This window comes from Alligator mississippiensis, chromosome 4, assembly GCF_030867095.1.
Source record: "Alligator mississippiensis isolate rAllMis1 chromosome 4, rAllMis1, whole genome shotgun sequence".
In the NCBI taxonomy this organism is placed as follows: Eukaryota; Metazoa; Chordata; order Crocodylia; family Alligatoridae; genus Alligator; species Alligator mississippiensis.
The window spans coordinates 91527990-91548273 of NC_081827.1; the positions used below are offsets into that span (position 1 = coordinate 91527990).

The window sequence follows — 20284 nt, forward strand, 5'->3', positions numbered from 1 at the left end:
TGTTTTCTTCGGTTGACGCGACGGGCTCGTGTGTTTAGAGCCTTCAACCAGATTGGGCTAGAGGTTCGCGTGGAAGGAACTCTTGTCCGCCTCTCTTCTTTTCTGTCTGTAACCGCAACTCAAGCAAGTTTTCCTGCCTGCACCGTGACCATCTTCGGTGTAAGTAAAATAATCTTTAATCAACCGCTAAGCGTCCGTGCCTAATTCTAGTCCGCCGGCCTGCATTCCCCGACCCGCGTGCCAGGGCTGCTGGCCACAGCCCGCCGCGCGCCCCCGAGAACCTGGGACTGCTCCCGGCCCGCACAGGGGGATAGGCAGTGTCCGCAGGGGATTGCGAAGGACTAGTGGGGTCTGCAGGAGGTTGGTAGGGTCCAGGAGGGTTTGGTGGGATCAAGGGAGCTCATGGGATGCACAGGGGATGGGAGGGTTCTCTCTTTCCCTGGACCAGGGGCTAATCCCCCTGTAAAAAAAAACGCCCCCACCCCGCCTGCCCCTCCCTGCACCCCAACTTACTTCCTCAACTCCTGGCACTGGAGAATGTGGATAAAACCAGCACTGGGAACAGCTTGTGGAATATGGGGCTGGGGGCAGAGGGGGTTGGGAGGTCCATGGTGTGGATTGTCCATCTGTGGGTAAGGGCTGAGGGGCTAAAAATAGCCTGGTGCCAGGAGTGGAGAAGGGAAAGTGCAGCCCTGGGGCTGGGGCCAATGGCTGGGCCTTCACAGCCCCAGGGGCGTACTGGGAACTGTATAGAAGTTTTGTTAAATCAGTCTTGTTGGACCCGATCTAAGTTAGACTGGCTCGGAGGTACAGTTAACTTAGATAAGATTGGCCATTTTTAGGCTGATCTAAGTGTCCTGAACGTCTGTACAGTTAACACTTAGATTGACCTAACTAGGGATCTAAGGTTGCCTATACATGAGTGTGGAGGCTGCTTTGATGCACTGTAATTACAGCACATCAGCAGCCTCACGCATCTCATCTGTAAGTGTCCCCATACCTTACAATGGCTCTCAGAGCCGCTCTAATTAAAGTGCTGCCCCCCACCCCTAAAGCATGTGTAAAAGTGCCCTAAGTATACCTGGGCAAACTAAGTTAGATTGGGTGGCTGTTCTTAACTCAATCTAACCTCCCTGAACATCTGTATGTACCTAGAGCATAGTCACATTACAAAGCAGACAGTGGCCCCAAAGAATTCCTATGTATAAAATGATTAATGATCTTAACCAATATCCAGATACCTGATCTTTATTATAATATAAGCAATAAGCCAAAAATTGGGACTGGCATCATATTATATAATTTAAAATATGAACTTATCCAACACAGATAAGTGGATTACGCTGTGGTAATAATAGTATGGAATCTTACATTACCTTTTTTTAAATGTCTTTTTGCAGTAGTGATGGTTTTGGTGCTAATAGTGGGCTGATAACTGTTTCCTATGGTCAATTACCAGATAATAAATTATCACATGATGACATTATTTGTGAGACCTGCACCAAACTTCATCCTTCCAGAAGGTAAAAACAGAAAACATTTTTAGGGAAGCAAAAGTTATTCTTAACTCTGCAAGGGAACAAGCATAGAAGGCTAAACAACAAGAATCACTCAACTAAAATTCTATTCCCCATGCAGCTCATGATGCATCATCTGACCAACAGTAGTTTGCTCTGAGCACTCCAATAAACATGATGAACATATAAACCCAGTCTTGTAGCAAAAAATATTAATGTTAATATTTATCAAGTCAATACATAGTTGCTAGAAAGGTATTAAAGTAATAATCAGTCATTGTTCTAGCCATAATAGGAGGCTCAGAAAATGCCAATTTTTATCCCTGCATAGATTCTGAAGATATTCAGGAAGCACTGAAGCCTTTGATCCCCTTTTCCTGCTTTGGATTAGACACAGGTCCTGTCCTTACTACTGTTGAAAGTATTGTAGCAACAACCAAACCTAGCTTCCCTGGCTAACTTAAATACTATAGTTGCGGTGATGTTAGAAGTATCTAGAATGAGAAGACAATTAAATTAGGGGTGGGGGTGAATTTTGAGAACCTTTGCTGCTGAAGATGTTGCCTTGACTAGGATTTAAAGGTGTAATGTTAGACTGAAATAGTTATCTCAGTGTAATAACCCATTCTAGGAGTATGACCACATGAAAAAATATAGTGAGTTATATGGAGTGGGAATTTACCATATGCCAGCTCCTGTATAGTACCTGTTTATGAGCTCACCCTTACTTTGTGGTAAATGAAAACTAAACAGTGGTAACATAGCGCTGTTTCACTGAGGTCTAAACTGTCACAGGTTAGCTTTTACTTATCATCGAGAGCCCGTACACATACAGTGTTACCATACAGCAGCTGATGAATAATAAAGCCTTGCCCTTTTTCACCCTACCCAAATTGTTTTTTTGTCCATATAACAAAACTGGAGGAAGAACAAAGCACTCATAACTGCTCACCTGGTAGAGCAAAAGCCTACAATATGGATTATACCTTCACTGCCAAAAAGATGTTTTTAACATTAAGATTTCTAACAAAATGTAAAATCCTACTAAATATTTCACGTTGTTGCCCCCACATGGCTAGGTGAGATTAACTCTACCTTATGCCTTATCTCCACTAAGCTTTTATATGAAGACTAGCCAATTGCCCATCAAGAATGATGGGGTGGGGGTGGGGGGTGGGACTGGGCGGGAACAGAGCCCCAGGTCCATCCCCCCCATCTGGGCCCACTCCCCCTTTCCTCCTGCTGCCTGGGGTCCAGGCCCGATGTGGGGAGGACTGGGCCCAAGGGTGGGGAGAAGCCAGGCCGTGGCGGTGGAGGGAGGCAATGGAGCAGCGGGCCCAGGCCAACCTGACAGCAGCAGGGCGATGGGAGGAGTGGGCTTGGGGCAGATGCGGGGGAGTGAGGCTGGGGGAGGAGTGGACCCGGGTCCGACGGGGAGAGGAGGCTCGTTCTCCCCTTCCCCTGCAGCTGCCATGTTGGGCTGGGCTGGGCTGGGCCGGGCCGGGCCTGCTGTTCCCCCCCACACTGCTGTGGTGGGCTGGCTTTTCCCCCGACTTGAGCTTGCTCCCTACCGCCCCGCGTGAGGCCCAGGCCCAGTCCTCCCCTGGCCCCACTGCCACCGCTGATGCCATGGTGCTTCTGCTCCTCCCCTCTGTGTCGGGCCCGTTCTGTTGCTGCTGCCTCCAGGGAGCAGGGTGGAGGGGGAGCAAGGCCGTCTCCTATATCCCCACTATCATGGCGGCAGGCTGCCTTCTGTCAAAACACTTCTTTGTGCTCTGATTGGCTGTTTGTCAGCCAATCAAAGCGTAAATAAAGTGTTATGGACAGACAGACAGGCAGTCGGACAGACTTAGGCTTTTATAATATTAAAATAGCTATCTTGAGCTAGGAGCAGATGTTATCCTAGGACTAGTTAGACCTGTTTTTTGTACCAGAACAGAACTATCCTGGGATGAGTCCGTGAAGAAATCCTCCTTTCTTTCTTCATCACTTTGGTTATTCTAGGTGGACCCCCCCCCCCCCCCCTCTCTCTCTCGCTTTCGTTTTTGTTCAGGCTGGTCAACCAGGTGACCTGGCTGGATAAATTCCTGAGGGGAGTGGGGTATGCTCCCTTCCTGGTGCCAGGCATTTTTGAAAGCAACAGACAATATACCTCCAGGCTGCTGCCTGGATGATTTTCTGTAAGTAAAGACTTAGAAACTAGCCAGGAGTTAGGATTTATGTCTTGGCTAGGCATGTTTTAAAAGGATTATTATGTCCAAGGCTGTATAAGACTCTGATTGCTTATGTTTACTCAAAGTGTATTCTGACTTCCTTGTTCTACCCCTGCTCCCGCCCTGATCAATGAAGGTAACAGGTTACAGTGTGCTTTGCTATGGTACAATGAAGGGGAGAGAGGCAGACCTTTTTGCTTTCAGCTTAGCCAGTGGAGGTTGTCTGTTTATGTTCCCTCAGTCCTACCTGAGGTTATCTTGGGATGCTTTGGGCCAAAACAGGCACCCAGAAATATTACCTGTGGGCAAAGCAACCACACGGTTCACAGGATCTGTGTGCCCTGGGCTCCACAGAGCTCTAACAGAAACCAGTACCTGGGTGGTGGCAGCGTTACCCCAGAGTTGCGGGTGTTCTCCAGGAAGTGGGACAGCTGGCTGTAGGCACCCTGTGGGAGACTCCCAAGTGAGGTTTTTGGGCCTGGCACAGTGAGGCAGGTGGCTCTGAGTAGTAGTGCCCCCTACTGTGCCACCACAGGTTTCATACATGAGTAGATCTCTGATTTTGAAAAGAGGGGCGCAGATGGTGTGGTGCATCAATATTTTTCTCCAGTTAAAGAGAAATTAGAAGATTTGCTAATATGCTAGGAGCCCAGAGATACATTATTCAGTTTAAGATCAAAGCAAAACCAAATTCAACTTTATTGGCATGTGCATTCATTTGCTAGATCAGGGGTCAGATGCGTTTTTGAACAGCATGCCCAAAACACCCACAACCTTGTCTGTAAGATGTTGGAATTCCAGGGACAGACAGCAGGGAAGCCATGAGGGCCCTGATCTTTGTTGTGGCAGCACAGCCCCGGGCCCTTCCCTACTGTCAACCCTGAGGTGTGCATGCCAAGCAAAATGCTTTCATGTGCCACACTCTGGCACATGTGCCGGGGGTTGCCTACTAAGGGTGTGTGAAGTTTTGGTCGCTGATTCGAGTTGGAGAAGATTTGGCCCAATTCAGAGGCCAAATCACCGAATCCAAATAGAATTGGAAGACCAAAAAAACCCTCTGAATTGATTCAGAGCTGCCAAATTGATTCAGAAAAGATTTGGAAAAAGATTTGGAGATTTGGAAGGACAAATTAGTTCAACAAGAGGAGTGGGCAACAAAAAAGAAGATTCCATTTCTCAAATGTACATCCTCTAAACCCTATAAGAGGAAATGTTCTGCTAGGATGTCCCTCCCCCACCCCCCATTTCCTTTCTGTACATCTCTTCTTCTACATTGGCTATTGTATTTTGTCTTTCTGGGGTTTTATTTTGGTTTTGGTCTTTTTTCCTTAGTTGTCTTTCCCTATTCAGCCATCTTCCAGAGCAGGCATCAGCAATCTTTTGGAGCAGCAGAGCAGGCTGCTTTAATGCACCTGGCTGCTGCCACTGCCTCCGCTTCTTCCATCACCACAATGCTGTGGTGGCTTCCCCCGGCCAGCAATACTGGTCCCTGCTGCAGAGCTGACCTCCCCAACAATTGCGGCAGACATCCTCCCACTGCCGAATCGCTGCAGATGTGTCCAGGATTCGCAGACCAAATCTGTTTACTTGGTGGGCCTGATCCGGCATGCATGCTGTGGGCTGTTGATCTTTATTCTAGGGTCCCTATTTTCTCTGCGTAGCCTTTTTTATTTCCTTTCCCATCCCATTATCTCTGCCTCTTTTCTTCTTGAGTCTATCTGCTGTCTCTTTCCCATGAATGTAGTTTATTGAACGTTGTTTTGTAGCCAGAGAAGTAATAATTTTAATAAAGTTCAGTGTGAAAACTACTGGCCACTCAAATGAAAACATCTTTTAGTGTCATCTTCTATCTCTATGGTAACACAAGATGGAAATTGCCAAAGCAAATCTGCAATTATTAGAATGGCTAGTGGGGCCTTAAGAAAGAGATTATTTAAAAGCATGAGGCCAGCATGCTACTTGCAGACAAGGGAGTCTTGTCAGGTATTAATGCTTATTCTGTAGCTCTAGCTGTATAACCAAATGGCTGTTTTGTCCTTTCTTCTTCACTCCTAACAGTTCTTTCAACTTTCTTTTGAGAAATTATTTTTCCACAATTTCAGTGTTCTTTGCCCCAAGTTGAGGCAAGCCTTTGTTGTATACTGGAGTGTAAACCCAAGTTTATCATAAAAAGGACACAAGACATGGATTCCTAATCCAGTACACTTGCTAGTAGAGATGGTTCAAAACATTGGTTTTTTTCAAAAACAAAATTAATTTACATTTGAATTTAATTTGTATTTTAGAAAACTGAAAGGCCATTTTTCATCAAAATGTTTTGAAATTTGTTGTCTATTAAAATTTTCCAGTTTTTCAATGAGAAACTATACAGATTGAAATCTTTTGGGTTTTGAAAACTGACAAAAAACGATTTATGCTTTTACAATGACCCTCCCCCCCCCCCAATGTTTTCAACTAACTTTAGGTGCTAGTGACATGAATGCACACACCCTTATGGAAAAACCTTTCACAAATTTTCTCTAGGAGGGAGGCATAAAAACAGACATGTTTATCATTAAGATCTGGAAAAAGGGAGGGAGGGAATTAAAGTTAACAGGAATAAATTGATATGTTATTTTAAATATATGAGACTGATAAAATACAGAAAAAAAATGTTCTACCTGTGGCCCTGATCCTGTAGACATTTATACCTGTGTTTAATTTTGTTAGTTCTTTATCACCTGAAAAAGCATTTTATTAACAAGTTTGAGGCACGTTAATGCAAAGAAAGCATTGACCTGAAAAACATGCCACCACCAAAAAAGCACGCAAGCAATTCCACAGGCAGACAAGGTGCTTTGGGTAAATCCAATATATTTATCTAATAAAACTCTAATAAAAGATACCGGATTTACCCAAAGAATGTGTCTGTCTATGTCCTTAGACCAACGCAGCTACAACCTGCACCCCTACGAGCAGTTACAAATTACAATCACATCTTTTACCAAAACATGTGACTCAATAAGCCACAAAATCAATTTATTTGCAGCAGTTTTTGTTTTTAATGTCTGGTTTCTATTCCAGTGGTTTTTGGAAATGCATAACTACCGTTGTCAATGGCCAGAATAGGAGATGTGATTAATGATGCTGACTGATGTGTCCATGGTGCCTCATTGTCACACGGATCAAGCCACTCTGGGAGCGGGACCGCTAAAACACGTGGCCCAATGGGTAGTGCCTGGGCTCCCGCAGGGAACCAGCTTCCCGTTCACCCTTTCAGCCTACCCTCGGTTGAGGCGCCCGGTGGCACGTGGGGATTCTAGCCCGTGGGTTTAGGCATCTCTGCAGTCCAGGCATGAACTACAACTCCCAGCATCTCCCGCGCTCGGGCCCTGAGGAGCCCAAGAATTCGAGGGCACCCCTGCCTGTCTGAAAGCGTCTCGGGATGCTGAGTAACGAAGAGTGTTGTAAATTTCTCTGCGAGTGGCACAGTAGTGTATGAGGGCAACTGCGTCCCGCTTTTACACCCTGCACTGGGGGCAAAAGGTGGGGCTTTTTAATCAGGCACTCCGACGGACGCCCCGCGCTATTTCTGGGCCTCTCTGCGGCGGGTCGCGGGAGTCGGTTTCCAAGATGGCGGCGCCGTTGGCGGTAAATTCAGGTAAAAAAAAAAAAAAAAAGCCGAGGTGCGGAGTGGCGGCGTGTGTGGCCCCTGCCCCGCGCGTGCTGCCCCCCCCCCTCCCGTTTCGTGCGCGCGGAGCGGGGCCGCGTGGGCTCCTGGCGGCGGCGGCAGGAGAGCGGGGCCTGTAGGCGGCGTGACCAAACGTCCAGATAGCTAAGTGCCGGGTGCGTGGTGTGTTGGCTCCGTGAAGCTGTCGGGCGATGCTGTTATCCAGTCCAGGCAGGACCAAACTTCCCAGCCTTTCTAGCCGTAGCCGAGCGCTGCAGGCAGGCACATCAACGTTTTTTATGCTGACTGTCTGGAGTCGATGACTGGCTTGCCGCCCAGCTCTGTAATAATGCATCGTTATCTTTTTTTTGAAGCAAATCACATGTAGGATGTAATAAACAGACACAGAAGAAAAAGAAAAGGTTTTTATTTAGCTGCTTCTTTTTCTTGAGGATTCACATTACATTCTCCAGGAATCTTTTGTGGCTTGCAAGCCATGGCATAGGCACATGTGATCTAGTCCAGAGGTTTTCAACCTTCTTTAAGGAGTGTACTCCTTCTAGGTACACTTCTGGCTGGTGGTGGCTGGATATGGGGGGGGCTACACACCGTGTGGGTGGTGGATGGTGGTGGCAGCTGCCATGTGTGAGTTCCTCCCCACTGCATCCATCTGTCTGTCTGGGCAGTGCCTGTGTGGCCTGCAGAAGGGAGCCACTACCCCCACCCCTGGCCCTGCTCCTGGGAGGTGGTGGTGCGGGGTGGTGTGTGGCGGTGCTCCACTCCTGCTCACCCATGCGTACCTCCTGGCCCCTTTTCAAGTACCCCTGGGGGTATGCTTGATAACCCCGATGTAGTCTTGAGCGGCACAGAGGAGGGTTATCCAACTGGTGGCTCATGGGCCGTGTGCAGTCTACAAGAAGTTAATCTGCTGCTCATGGACTCCCCTTGGCCACTACTACGCTGGTCTTTGGACAGCAGCAGCAAGAGCCAGGGTCTTCAGGCTCCCTCCCTTCTTTGGCTTCTACCTCCTGCCCCTGCCTCAGAGATGGGAAAAGAACAGCATGGCTAAGTGCAATGCAGGCTGAAGTGCCAAGGGAGCCCGTGGCCAAATAGATGAGCACGTGGATCAGTGGGGAGAGGCAGCCCACATGTGCAGTAAAGTAGTGGTGAAAAGAGCTGCCTACTCACATGGTGTGGGGTGAGCTTGCAGCTCCCTCAGTATGTGGCCCCTGTTTGTGCAGGCCTCGGTTGCTAAGAAGTTAAAATTGCCTTGACACAGACCACAGAGCTGGATGCAGCAGCTCTTGCCTGAAGCTTTAAATTTGTTTGTTGCTAATATGTAGTAATTCATCCCCTCTGTGACTGCCACTCCTGGTTTATATGTAAGTGAGAGAACATCAGATGTCAGAAATTTGTCTCAATTGAGTTCTGTTGAGAGAATGAGAATTGTTTAGTCTCCTTTATGTCAGGTCTCTATTCTATAGAACAATGTACATACATACATACATACATACGGTATGTAAACTGTATGGGGTAGTATGGAAGACTGGAAATGCTGCATGAATGTTCTTTGTACTTGGTTTTGCTACTTAAGTGATGTCAGTCTTAGAGGTTAGGAGATATAGCAATAAAGTGAGAAGTTCTAGAAGTCACACTGAGTTACTGAGTTAGAGCTTGTAAAGGAAATTCCAACCAATAGGAAAAGGTTCTTCAGCCACATAATTAAAAAGAAAATCATGATGGAAAATGTGGGGCTGTTGTGCAGTGAGGGTGTATTAGTAATTAAAGTTAAAGTATACAGGCAACCTCTCTTTAACGCTATTTCGCTATAGTGCTCATTTCACTTTGATGCCCGGTTTCACTTAGCGTTCATGGGTTTTGCTATAATACTCATGTATCGGGCAGGGAGTGTCAGCGGTGCACAGCCTCGTTGCCATCTTGCTTTGTCAAAAACTTTTGTGCTCTGTGCTCTTTCTTGCTCTTTTGTGCTTGTGTCACCATCTTGCTTTGTTTTTTGAGTTGTGCCATGAGTCAGAGACGTGCAGCTGACTCTGAGAATGCAAGTGCTGAGAAAAAACAGTGCAAATGCATAATGCTGGAGCTTAAATTGGATGTCCTGAAGCAAATTGAAGCAGGGAAATGCCAGAATGAGGTCTGTAGAGCGTTGAATTTGTCTGGGTCAGCTGTTGAAAATTTAAGACAAAATAAAAGAATGTGATAGATTTGTAACTCCTTTGAATGCTTTGAAACCCAGTATGCGTAGGGCTCCAATTATGTTAGAAATGGAGAAGCTGTTAAGTGTGTGGATTGAGGATACGACTCAACGCCATATGCCCTTGAGTATGCTGCTTATTCAGAAGAAGGCTAAGAGTCTGCATGATAATTTACAGAAAAATTTGCCCAAGGGGTCTGCTTCTGAGCCTTTTTATGCAAGTAAGGGGTGATCCGAAAGATTTAAGAGGCACAGCAACTTGCATAATGGTTCTATTCAGGGGGAGGCTGTTAGTGCTGACACCCAAGCAGCTTCCAGCTGTAGAAATAAGCTTGTGCAAATTATTGAGGAGGGGGTTTATATGCCTCAACAAGTCTTCAATTCTGATGAGACAGGCCTCTTCTGGGAGAGGATGCCTTCTAGGACCTACATTTCCAGAGAGGAGAAGTTGATTCCAGGTTTCAGGGTGTCCAAGGATCGACTTACTTTATTGCTTGATGGTAATGCTACAGCGGATTTTAAATTGAAACCATTGCTTGTATACCACTCAGAAAACTCCAGGGCTCTCAAAGGGTATCTTAAAAGCAGTCTGCCAGTCATTTGGAAGTCTAACAAGAAGGCCTGGGTGACCATGTCAGTGTTTCAGAGTTGGTTCAGGGCTTATTTTTGTCCTGCAGTTGAATTGGGATCTTTGGGAACAAATGATCTCTATTTACGTTCATTCCTATGGGAAAATTGGCTTCACTTAACGCTGTTTTGTTTAGCGCTCGATTTTTTTCCGGAACCAATTCATAGATTCGTAGAAGTAGGGTCGGAAGGAACCTTGTAGATCATCAAGTCTGACTCCCTGCCCTGGGCAGGAGAGAAAACCGGGCTTAAATGACCCCAGCCAGGTAGACATCAAGCCTCTCTTAAAGACCCCCAGGGTAGGAGCCATCACCACTTCCCTTGGAAGTTGGTTCCAGATCCTAGCCACCCTGACTGTGAAATAGCACCTTCAGATGTCCAGTCTAAACCTACTCTAACAATTTGTGGTCATTATTCCTTGTTACCCCGGGGAGGCACTTGGGGGAACAGGGTCTCTCCTAAACCCTGCTGGTCCCCCGTGGTGAGTTTATAGACGGCCACCAAGTCCCCCCTCAGCCTTCTCTTGCAAAGGCTGAACAGGTTAAGGTCCCGTAGCCTCTCTTTGTAGGGTCTGCCCTGCTGTCCCCGGATCATGTGGGTGGCCCTCCTCTGAACCCTCTCAATGCTGTCCACATCCCTCCTGAAGTGCGGCGCCCAGAACTGAACACAGTACTCCAGCTGTGGCCTGACCAGTGTCACATAGAGTGGGAGGATCACTTTCTTGGCCCTGCTTGAGATGCATCTGTGGATGCATGACAAGGTATGGTTAGCCCTACTGACCATGACCTCAAATTGTCATGTTCATCTTGGAGTCAATAATGACTCCAAGATCTCTTTCTGCCACTGTGCTCTCAAGAAGGGAGTTTCCCAGCTTATAAGCGTGCTGCTGGTTCCCACTGCCCAAGTGCAGCACCCTGCACTTGTCAGTATTGAAACCCATCCTATTTTCGTTAGCCCACCCCTGTAACCTGTCCAGGTCCTGCTGTAGTCTGTCCTTCCCTGCTAGCATGCCCACCTCACCCCAAATCTTGGTATCATCAGCAAATTTAAACAGGCTGCTTTTTACCCCGTCGTCTAAGTCACTAATAAAGAAATTGAACAGTGCGGGCCCAAGGACCAAGCCCTGGGGGACTCCACTGCCCACTTCCCTCCAGGTCGAAAAAATTAAGAGTGCTAAGCGGGGGTTGCCTGTATACAGCTACTCCTTGCTTAACATCATAGTTATGTTCTTGAAAAATGTGACTTTAAGCAAAACGATGTTAAGCAAATCCAATTATATCACAGTAGTTACCTACTAGCAGGCGGCGGCCAAACAATGCTATAACCAAACATTGCGCGATTTTAAATAAGTATGTTCTTTAATAGATCGGCAGTATAATAACAAAACAATATTAACCAGGACAATGTTAAACGAGGAGTACAGCCCAAGGACTAAATTAAGATTTTGCCTTAGTTTTCAATAGGGATGATGTTCAGTATGGAAGCCAAAACAAAGTGGCTAATGGGAATGAGGGGATGGCATTAGAAATCATTAGATACAAGGTGGAACCAACTTTCAGAGATATCAATCCGCTCTAGTTGTGATGAGAAACCAAATGCACTTCAGGAAAGATTTTTAAACATTGGCACATATCATGGGTCCATCACTGATTTTTTTTTTTTTACTGAATCTGTCCAGTTGGGGGGAGAGAGGAAAGGTGATGTCTGACCGAGGAATAGCAAGTGCAGTACCTCTGTTTGAGAAGAGGGGATAACCATGATCCAGTATGTTGACTTACATAAGATGCAAGGATTTAGAACAGTTTTTTTAAAGAAAGAACTACTAAAGTTATGATGATAAATGCTGATAAAAATGGAACAAAACACAGACAGAAGTAGCCTGTGCCAGACTAACCCAATATCTGTCTTTGATAAGAAAACTGATTTTCTAGACTCGCGGGCTGCATGCAGTTCTTGTGGCTCTCCAGGGCTTCTCTGCTGAAATCCTGCCCACTCCTCCCCAAGGTGGAGCTTCGGCGGAGAAGCCCCACCCCCCTGCCCTGCTCTTGGAGCAGCTCAGTGGCAGGGGGGTGTCAGTGGTGCAAGTGGTCACCTCCACTCTGGGTCGCTCAGCAGCCCCCTCCATGGAGGATCAGATGTGGCTCCTAGGGTGAGTAACTCTGGCCACCCTTGTTCTAGGCAAAGGAAATACAGTAGATGTAGTCTGTCTGGACCACAGTAAGGCACTAGATATAGTGTCACATGAAAAATTATCAATTAAACTGGAGTACATAGAGCCATGTACAAGAACTCTGAGGTAGGCAAGGAACTGAGAGTTGTATTGGTAGGAAAACTGGGGGGCACTTACTAGGGCAGCTCTTTTAGGATCAATCTTGGGATAAATCTTATTTAACATTTTCATTAATTTAATAGACACAAAAAGGAGGAGTGTACTAATGGAATTTGTGGATGACAGAGCTGGGTGTCTTCATCAGTACAGAGGAGGGTTGGAAAAACTTACAAGAAGAATTGGATGACCTTGAAGACTAGAGTAATACAGATGCAGTTGCATTCAGTAGTGAAAAAAGGAAGGTTATGCATTGTAGGAACAAATAACAAGAATTCCTGCTATAAACTGGGACTTTATCAGTTGAAAATGACAGGAGGAGCAAGACCTGGGTGTGTGATATGATCGTGAGATGATTATGATCCACTACCAGGATGTAGTGAAAAACAGCTTATGATCACATTTGCCTATCAGGTCAGGGATTTTCATGTGAGACTAAACAGTAATAATTTTATTGTACAACATTCTGTTGAGATGTCATCTGGAATACAGTGTACTGTTCTAGTCACCCATGTTCAAGGAAGATGAATTGAAAGTGAAAGAGTTATGAGATGGTCAGGGGATTCATGAACGGCAGATGTTCCCCCGGCGGTGGCAGTGGTGGGGTGGTGAGCGGTGACTGTCTGCAGGCACCACCAACAGTGTCAGCAGTGCATTTTTGTAGGGGGTGAACTGCCATGCTCAGGGAGTGCACATGCATCCCCTTCACATTGCTCCTGAGGGGAGCAGAGCATGCATCTTAGCTCAAGGCTGTCCAGCTTTAGAGCGGCCAGGGGCTTCCCTTGCATAGGCCATGTGAGCCCCCTTCTGTGCTACTGATACCTTCCTTCCACTGTGCCATGCAGACAGTATGCAGTGGCCCCACACCTGCATAGCCACAGGCTTCCTGGGCCCTGTGGGTTGTGCTGCGCTGTGTAGCTCCCAGGTATAGGAGTAGAAAGCAGAAGCTGGAGGAGGGAGGTGGAGTTTGGAGACCCTGCTGGTGGCAGCAGCCAGAGTAGTGGTGGGGGGTTGGTACCTAGGTGGGAGTCCTAAATTAACCCCTCATGGGCTACATGCAGCCTGTAAGTTGGAGACCTGTTTTGGCATAATAAATGCTGTGTGTGGGTATGAGTGCTCTCTAGAAATATAGACACAGGAGTCAGTGTCAGGGAAGAAGTTATTAGGCCTGTGCAAAGCAGCTAGTATTCGCTTCGGATTCAGATCCGGCCAATTTGGGGGACGGTGATTCGATTCAGTGATTTGAATCACTGTCCTGAATTGATTCAGCCGAATCTCCGAATCAAACAGGGCCCATCCCCTGCCTGCTCTCCTAGCCCCAACAATGGCTGTCCCACCCGGCCCCAAGGTTCAGGCTCTTTAAAAAAAAAAAATAAAAAAAAAGCCCCTCACTGACTCCTGCCAGGTTGGGGGGATCCCCACTGCTCTGTGTTGCATGGGGGGGCTCTGCTATGAGCCCCCATTCTCTGCCTGCTCTATCAGACCTGTCAATGGCTGTCCCACCTGGTCCCAGTATCCCAGCTCTTTAAAAAAAAAACAACTTTGCATTCACTGGCTGGGGGGGGGAGGGGTGGTGATCCCCACTGCCCCATGCTGCATGGGGGGCTCTGACATGAAGCCCCGATAACCGTTGCAGCAACCGGTGATTATGGGGCATTTTTTTCTTTTTTTTTTTTTTTACAAAGAGCTGGGACGCTGTGGCCCAGCGGGGCAGTTATTGATGGGGCTGGGAGAGTGTGCGGGGGTCAGGTGGTGCTCGGGGGTTGGCGGAGCAGGCAGGGGAAGGGGCCTGGTGGGGATCCCCCCATGGTCTCTTCCCCCCTCCTCCAGCCCCTCCCTCCTCCCCTGCCACTTACCGGCATGGAGTCTGGGTCCAGCTCCCTGTGGTGGCGAGTGGGGACTGCCCTAATCTCCGAAGCTCTCCAAATTTTTTCTGAATTGATTTGGAGAGCTTCAAATCGATTCAGACCTCTTTACTGGTCTCCTGATTCAATTTGGTTTTGGAGATTCAGCTGCTGAATCAGGCTGAATCTCCTCCGAATCGAATCAGCACCCGAAGCTTCTTACAGCCCTAGGTGGTCTGGTGTTTAAACTATAGGTCAATGCTAGTGCAAAAATAAAAGGAAATAAACCGGTTGTGAATAACTTCAGACTTAAAATTAGAAGAAATCTGCTAATTTTCAGAAGACTGGATTCTAGGGCAGTTTCAAAAGGAATAGTGGCAACTAAAATTGGTGGTTCTAAAATGGATCTTGATTACTTTGTGGGAGGGATTGTATGTCAGGGAAACTGGACTTGATGAAATGTCCTGTTTTGAGTCCTATCTTCTTATCTTAATAAGAAGTATTGGTTTGAGAAATGCAGCATATCAGTAATGTCTTAATTTTCCTTGTACTGTTGTGCTTAATTATAGAAGTTAGTACAGGCATCATAGGGTTGGACTGTTGCAGCTGTGTTGTCCCAGGATGAGCTGTCCAATTTCCAAGTGATCTAGAGAGGCACCAATGAGGGGTGCATGCTGCCAGGGTGAGCCATAGGACCCTGGACAGCTGCGCTAACCCCCTGGCACCGCTCCACTGTATCACACACCCATGCAGTCCTGGGTTCAACCTCTGCTTCCCACTCCCAGGTATAGGGGCAGGAAGCAGAAGTGGGAAGGAGGAGCCTGGAGCACCTGGCTGTTGCAGCCTGAGCATAGGGGGAGTGAGGGCTGCAGGTTAAACCCTTGACCCACCGGCCACCAGTTGGACAGCTCTGGTTCAGGTAATATCCAAGAGGCGAGGATTTTTTGTGATGTCTTTTACTGGACCAGTGGTATGTCAGCTGAACTGATATTTGTGTAGAGGATTGTCTAACAGTTTTCCCAGCTGTATAGTCGGTCCAATAAAAGATATTACAAAAAGCCTTACCTTATGGCATCATTTAATTCCTATAATTTTTAGCCAAGATTGGGTGATCTTTCTAATAAAAGAAAACACACAGTTATATGACAAGGATACGTATAGCTTCTTGCTAGTAAAGATATGAGCCTCTAAAAATGGTCAGCAAACAACTTGGGGAACTATGTTTTAAAATTGAAATACCTAGATGTTCTGTCCTCGCTTACTTTGGTTTCAATCCTTTTCAGGAAAATAAATTGAATTCCATGTAATCTCTATGGCTATTTCTGATATAGGCTATAAAATTTAAAGTCCGTTCTTCACTTCTGGACACTGAAGAGCTAGTGGCTCGTTCTACGGGGGTGAATGCCTCTTGTTGTCTTTGCCCAGTAATCCCATTCTTTATTTACTTTGGCTACTGTGCTGCTCAGCTGGTTTCTTCCCATGTCAAAAGTGACTGCTTTTCAGTAGTGTTTTTAGTCATTAGTTCCAAAAGAGCATTTGGTACACTTTTAGGTAAAGGGCAGTATATAAATGGATTTAATTTATTTTCTTAACATGCAAGCTGTAAACAGGCACTGTGAACATTACCACAATGTTTTATTATTTTTAAGAGTTGACAGTGTTCTGTGTTGTATAGAATGTACTGTATGATGCTTTTTGTCCCATATTAAGTTTCTAGTCTAAAGAACCTATAGGCAGATAATATTAAATAATTAGCATTAAGGAATGTTTTTCATTTTATACCTTTTTTGTAATAACCTCCTGTTATTCCCTGGCTTTCTGGGGGAAAAAATGCGGGATATACAGGAAACCCTTGCTATTCGTGGATTTGTGATTCACAGTTTTGAATATTTGTGGTGCGCCACGCCAGCCCACACTCTCTCCCTGTGCAGCGTGATGACACTTTGTTACTGCACTCTCGTGATACTTTTACGTTCAGTACGTTGCAGTATCAGCTAAGGGTTTTACTAGAGCAGGGAATAAAACACTAGTTAGCATTTTATTGGAATTACTGCTCCAGCCTGTTATCCTAGCCTATTATCAGTTATAGTACAGTATTTGCGGATTTCCCCATTCGTGGGGATCTCTAGAACGTATCCCCCGCAAATGGCAAGGGTCTCCTGTATGTTCTCAAGGCATATGTAGCTTTGCTAGGTCAGAAGTTTGAGGAAAATGAACAGCTTTTTTTTTTTTTGCTGTGAAGGAGGACAGGAAATATTTCTTTAAAATATTTTTGCTCTTTGCTGTTAGCTAGAGCTGATGGAAAATTTTGATCTTTTGCTGAAAAATAAAGAATAAAAAAAGTCTGAAAGCAGGGGGAACATTCAAGTTTTGGATAATAATTTCTGATTTCCAGGTGTAGAGTCACAAATTGTCAAGAGAATGTTTTATTCTGTTAAAAATCAAATTTTCGGTCAAGGGAAAAGATGTATAAGAAACTTTTGACTAGTTGTACCAGTAACTTGGACATGACTACTGAACAGCAGCCGTCCAGTGCTGCCACCCCCCATCTCCAGATCACAAGACATTGGCTGAGCAAAGGGGCAGAGAGCATACAAAACAAATAGCATGTAGGAGGGTGGGGAGCAAATTTGCAGCCACTTCCCCACACAGAGCAAAGGTTTACAAACCAGAGCCACCATTCAAATGAATGTCCCATTTCTGGCCCCCACCCCCCCTTCCCCCTATGCTCGGCCCCAAATTCATGGGGGCAGCACACTGGGAAGAGAGGGAAAGACTAGGGAGAGCTGCTGCTGCCTGCCAGGTATGGACACTGCAAGGCAGGGAGCGCAGGGCTCTGCTTCCCTCTCTCCCCTCAGCAGCCCATACAGTGGACACCTAACTCCTGCTTTAAAGAAAGGGCAGGGAAGCAGGGCTGGGCTGTGCAAATAGTCCGAGCTGCTTGCAGTAGGCCACTGCAAACCTACAAGTGGCTGCATCAGTGTCCGGAGCCATGGCCTGACTTGTTGGCAGTGGCTGCACACGTGCCTCAGTGGCCTCCAGCCCCTTCCCTGCTATGTGCCCCGAGGTGTGCGTGCAGCCACCGCTGCCACAGAGCCTGGGTTGCTTTCAGCAGGCGGCAAGCAGGCTGTAAACAGTTGCACCGGGGTTCAGAGCCCTGGCCCTGCTCTGTAACAGCAGCAGCTACACACACACCATGGGGTACGTGGCGGGGAAGGAGCTGGGATTGTACTGCCCTAGGCCCCTTCCCCAGCATGCGCCTTGATGCACATGTGCAGTCACTGCTGCCACGGAGCCAGGCTGGGGCACCGGACCGTGGTCCACTGGTTGCAGCCTCCCGGCTGCCTGCCACATCTGACCTGGGTTCTGGGCAGCCGCTGCCTGTCACAGAGCTTAGGTTGCTTGCTGCAGGCAGCCCGGGCTCTGTAGCTGGCAGTATGGGCCAGCTGTGGTGTGCCGAGCGAAATGGCCTCACGTGCCATGCTCTGGCACATGTGCCGGGGGTTGCTGACCCCAGCTGTTACGTAAATAGTGCAGACCATTTTTGTGTGTACTGGTGAAAGTACAAAAAACTTTTAGTACAAACTTCTAAAAATACCTTGCTAAGCAAAAGAAGAGACCCTCAGTGATATCCTTTCTAAAGTGGAAGAAATCATGCATCCTTAATTTTAAATTCAGATTGGGAATTTCCAAGCTAACCAGTAAGAGAGAAATAGTTGTATTTTAGTATCAGGTCAGAGAGTTGTCCTAGATAACTGTTAATGATACTCAGTGACTTCCCAAAATAACCCTTGCAACAGTTTCTCAATATGCTGAGCTAGTGTGGTTTCATCAAATTTTCTGTATAGTAAACCAGTTCATATCTCTATGCTGATTTTTTTTTTTTAACTGAAGGATAGCATGTATTACCTACTCTAAGGATCTCTGTATAAAATATTAGGCAACAAAGTTTATACTTCCATCAAACATCAAATATGTGTGTTTCAATGTTGTGTGTTACAATCTTTCCCACTTTATATTATCTCTCAGTCTCCTCTCATCATAGGTGTTTCAGCAATAAGTGAGGGAAGAACTTTTGTATTAATATGGGATGATCTGGTGAATCCAAACCATTTTTACACTGTAGTTTTATTAAAACCAGAAAAATATGTAATTGTATATATGAAAACCATCCAATATTATAGCTTAATATAAAAAATTTTGCTTGTTCCTGGAAGACAGATTTATCAGATATTGGTGAGGATTGTTACTCAAGTTTAGTGTCTGATACTTTGCTTTTGCACCACTTTGGTCTGTTCTGTCAATAGCCAAAAGCAGGAAGCTTGTCTTCCTTCTTCCTTCACCTGATTCTGGATCAAGGCCCTTTTTCATAACTTTAGTCTAGAAGTCCTACCAAAGTTGATACTATTGTTTATGACTCTGTGGATAGAGGATTAGGACTCTAGGATGTAACATATGTCTATATAAATACAACTGGCTCTAATACTTACCTGCTTTCATCAACAATGATGCTTTCCCAACCCAAGGAGACTTATATCTTCCAAAATAACCAGATCATTACCCTTTCGTTCATGGTACATTCAAGAAAAGAATATGAGAGGATTCGTGTGCATGAATTCTTGTATTTTCACATGTGACCATATAGCAGTGCTAAATAATAATCTGTTTTAGGACTGTACTGTGTGGGGAGTTAATACTTCCTTTCCTCTTCCTACTTCCAGTATGATTGATTTATTTATTGATTATTTTATTTATTTATTTTTTTATTTCTTTAGCTGCCAGTTTGTGGGGTCCATACAAGGACATTTGGCAGACTGTTGTAAATGCCATCTGGAAAAGGCAACCTGAAGCCATCCATCTCCTGGACCAGATTTTGAAGAAACACAAGCCTGACCTTATCTCACTCTTCAGAAACCCGGTACTGAACTACATTTCTTTCAGTATATGTTGAAGAGTAACTGTTATGCTGCTTTAGTTTAGTGATGTTTTAGTATAAACTCCTTGGGGTGGGGATCTCCAAGACTACGTTTCCCCTGGTGAAGCTTGAGGCCATTGTTCCTAGTCATGTCCATTACAGCCACAGAGAAAAGCCCATCCTTATCCTTTGTATAATCACAGAACACAAATTCCTTTCTACTTGTATTTTCCATATTCTTGGTACAGTTACCTAAGACTCTCAGCAGGCAGAGAAAGTGAGCATTTGAAATTAAAAAGGCACATAGAATGTACCTCCTTCCATGTTTGGGATGAGGTGGAAAAGCTCATCAGTGCTTGACTGATGGAGCATCAGATACCTGTAACCTCTGTGCTGAACGTGGGTGTGCTGTTCAGAAGCATACCTTGACAACTTGCTCTCATTTGTATCAAATCCTGGACATGAAGCAGCATAGCTCCTCGACAGTAGCCCTGAACACATTGCTCAGAGCTGGTCTGCTCAGGTATGTTTAATGGCAGATGTGCAGGGTGCTGTAAAGTGTCTAGATTTCCTCATTTCTGGGAATTGGTATTCATGGAGTAAGAATAAATGGGCAGGGCTTGCTTCACTGTTGAGGAAGTACAGAAATGTTGCCAAAGATAATGGAACAAATTTGACCTTTCCTACACGTTTCTAGTAGAATTTTTTTACTTTTATTTGTAAGGATGGTAGATTGAAAGCTTGAAGAGTTATGCATAGGTCTCATATCCCTGCATTTTAGCAGTTGAGCCACATCTTGAAAAGAGAAGATGTGTTACTTTTAAAGCAGTTCCTTCTTTAAAAGTTTCTCATCAAAATTCATGATGGCTTTCATCAGGATTAGATCAGTCCTCCTGGAAAAATTCCTATTGGGATGGTATCAAAATCTACTTTAGAAGCTTCAGTTATTCCAAGTAAACTAAACTTTGGCACCAATTTTAT

At 45.7% G+C, this 20284-nt stretch overlaps 1 protein-coding gene across 1 annotated transcript in view; it reads left to right on the top strand.

Annotated features, from left to right (window-relative positions):
- Window positions 1-7284: 7284 nt before the first annotated feature.
- The window catches only part of NUP205 (nucleoporin 205), a 93844-nt gene continuing 80844 nt past the window's right edge, over window positions 7285-20284 (top strand). Inside the window, exons 1-2 of the mRNA XM_006261162.4 lie at window positions 7285-7370; window positions 19164-19306. Coding sequence (XP_006261224.3) covers window positions 7343-7370; window positions 19164-19306 — 171 coding nt within the window. The 5' untranslated portion in view covers window positions 7285-7342. The remainder of the gene's footprint in view (window positions 7371-19163; window positions 19307-20284) is intronic.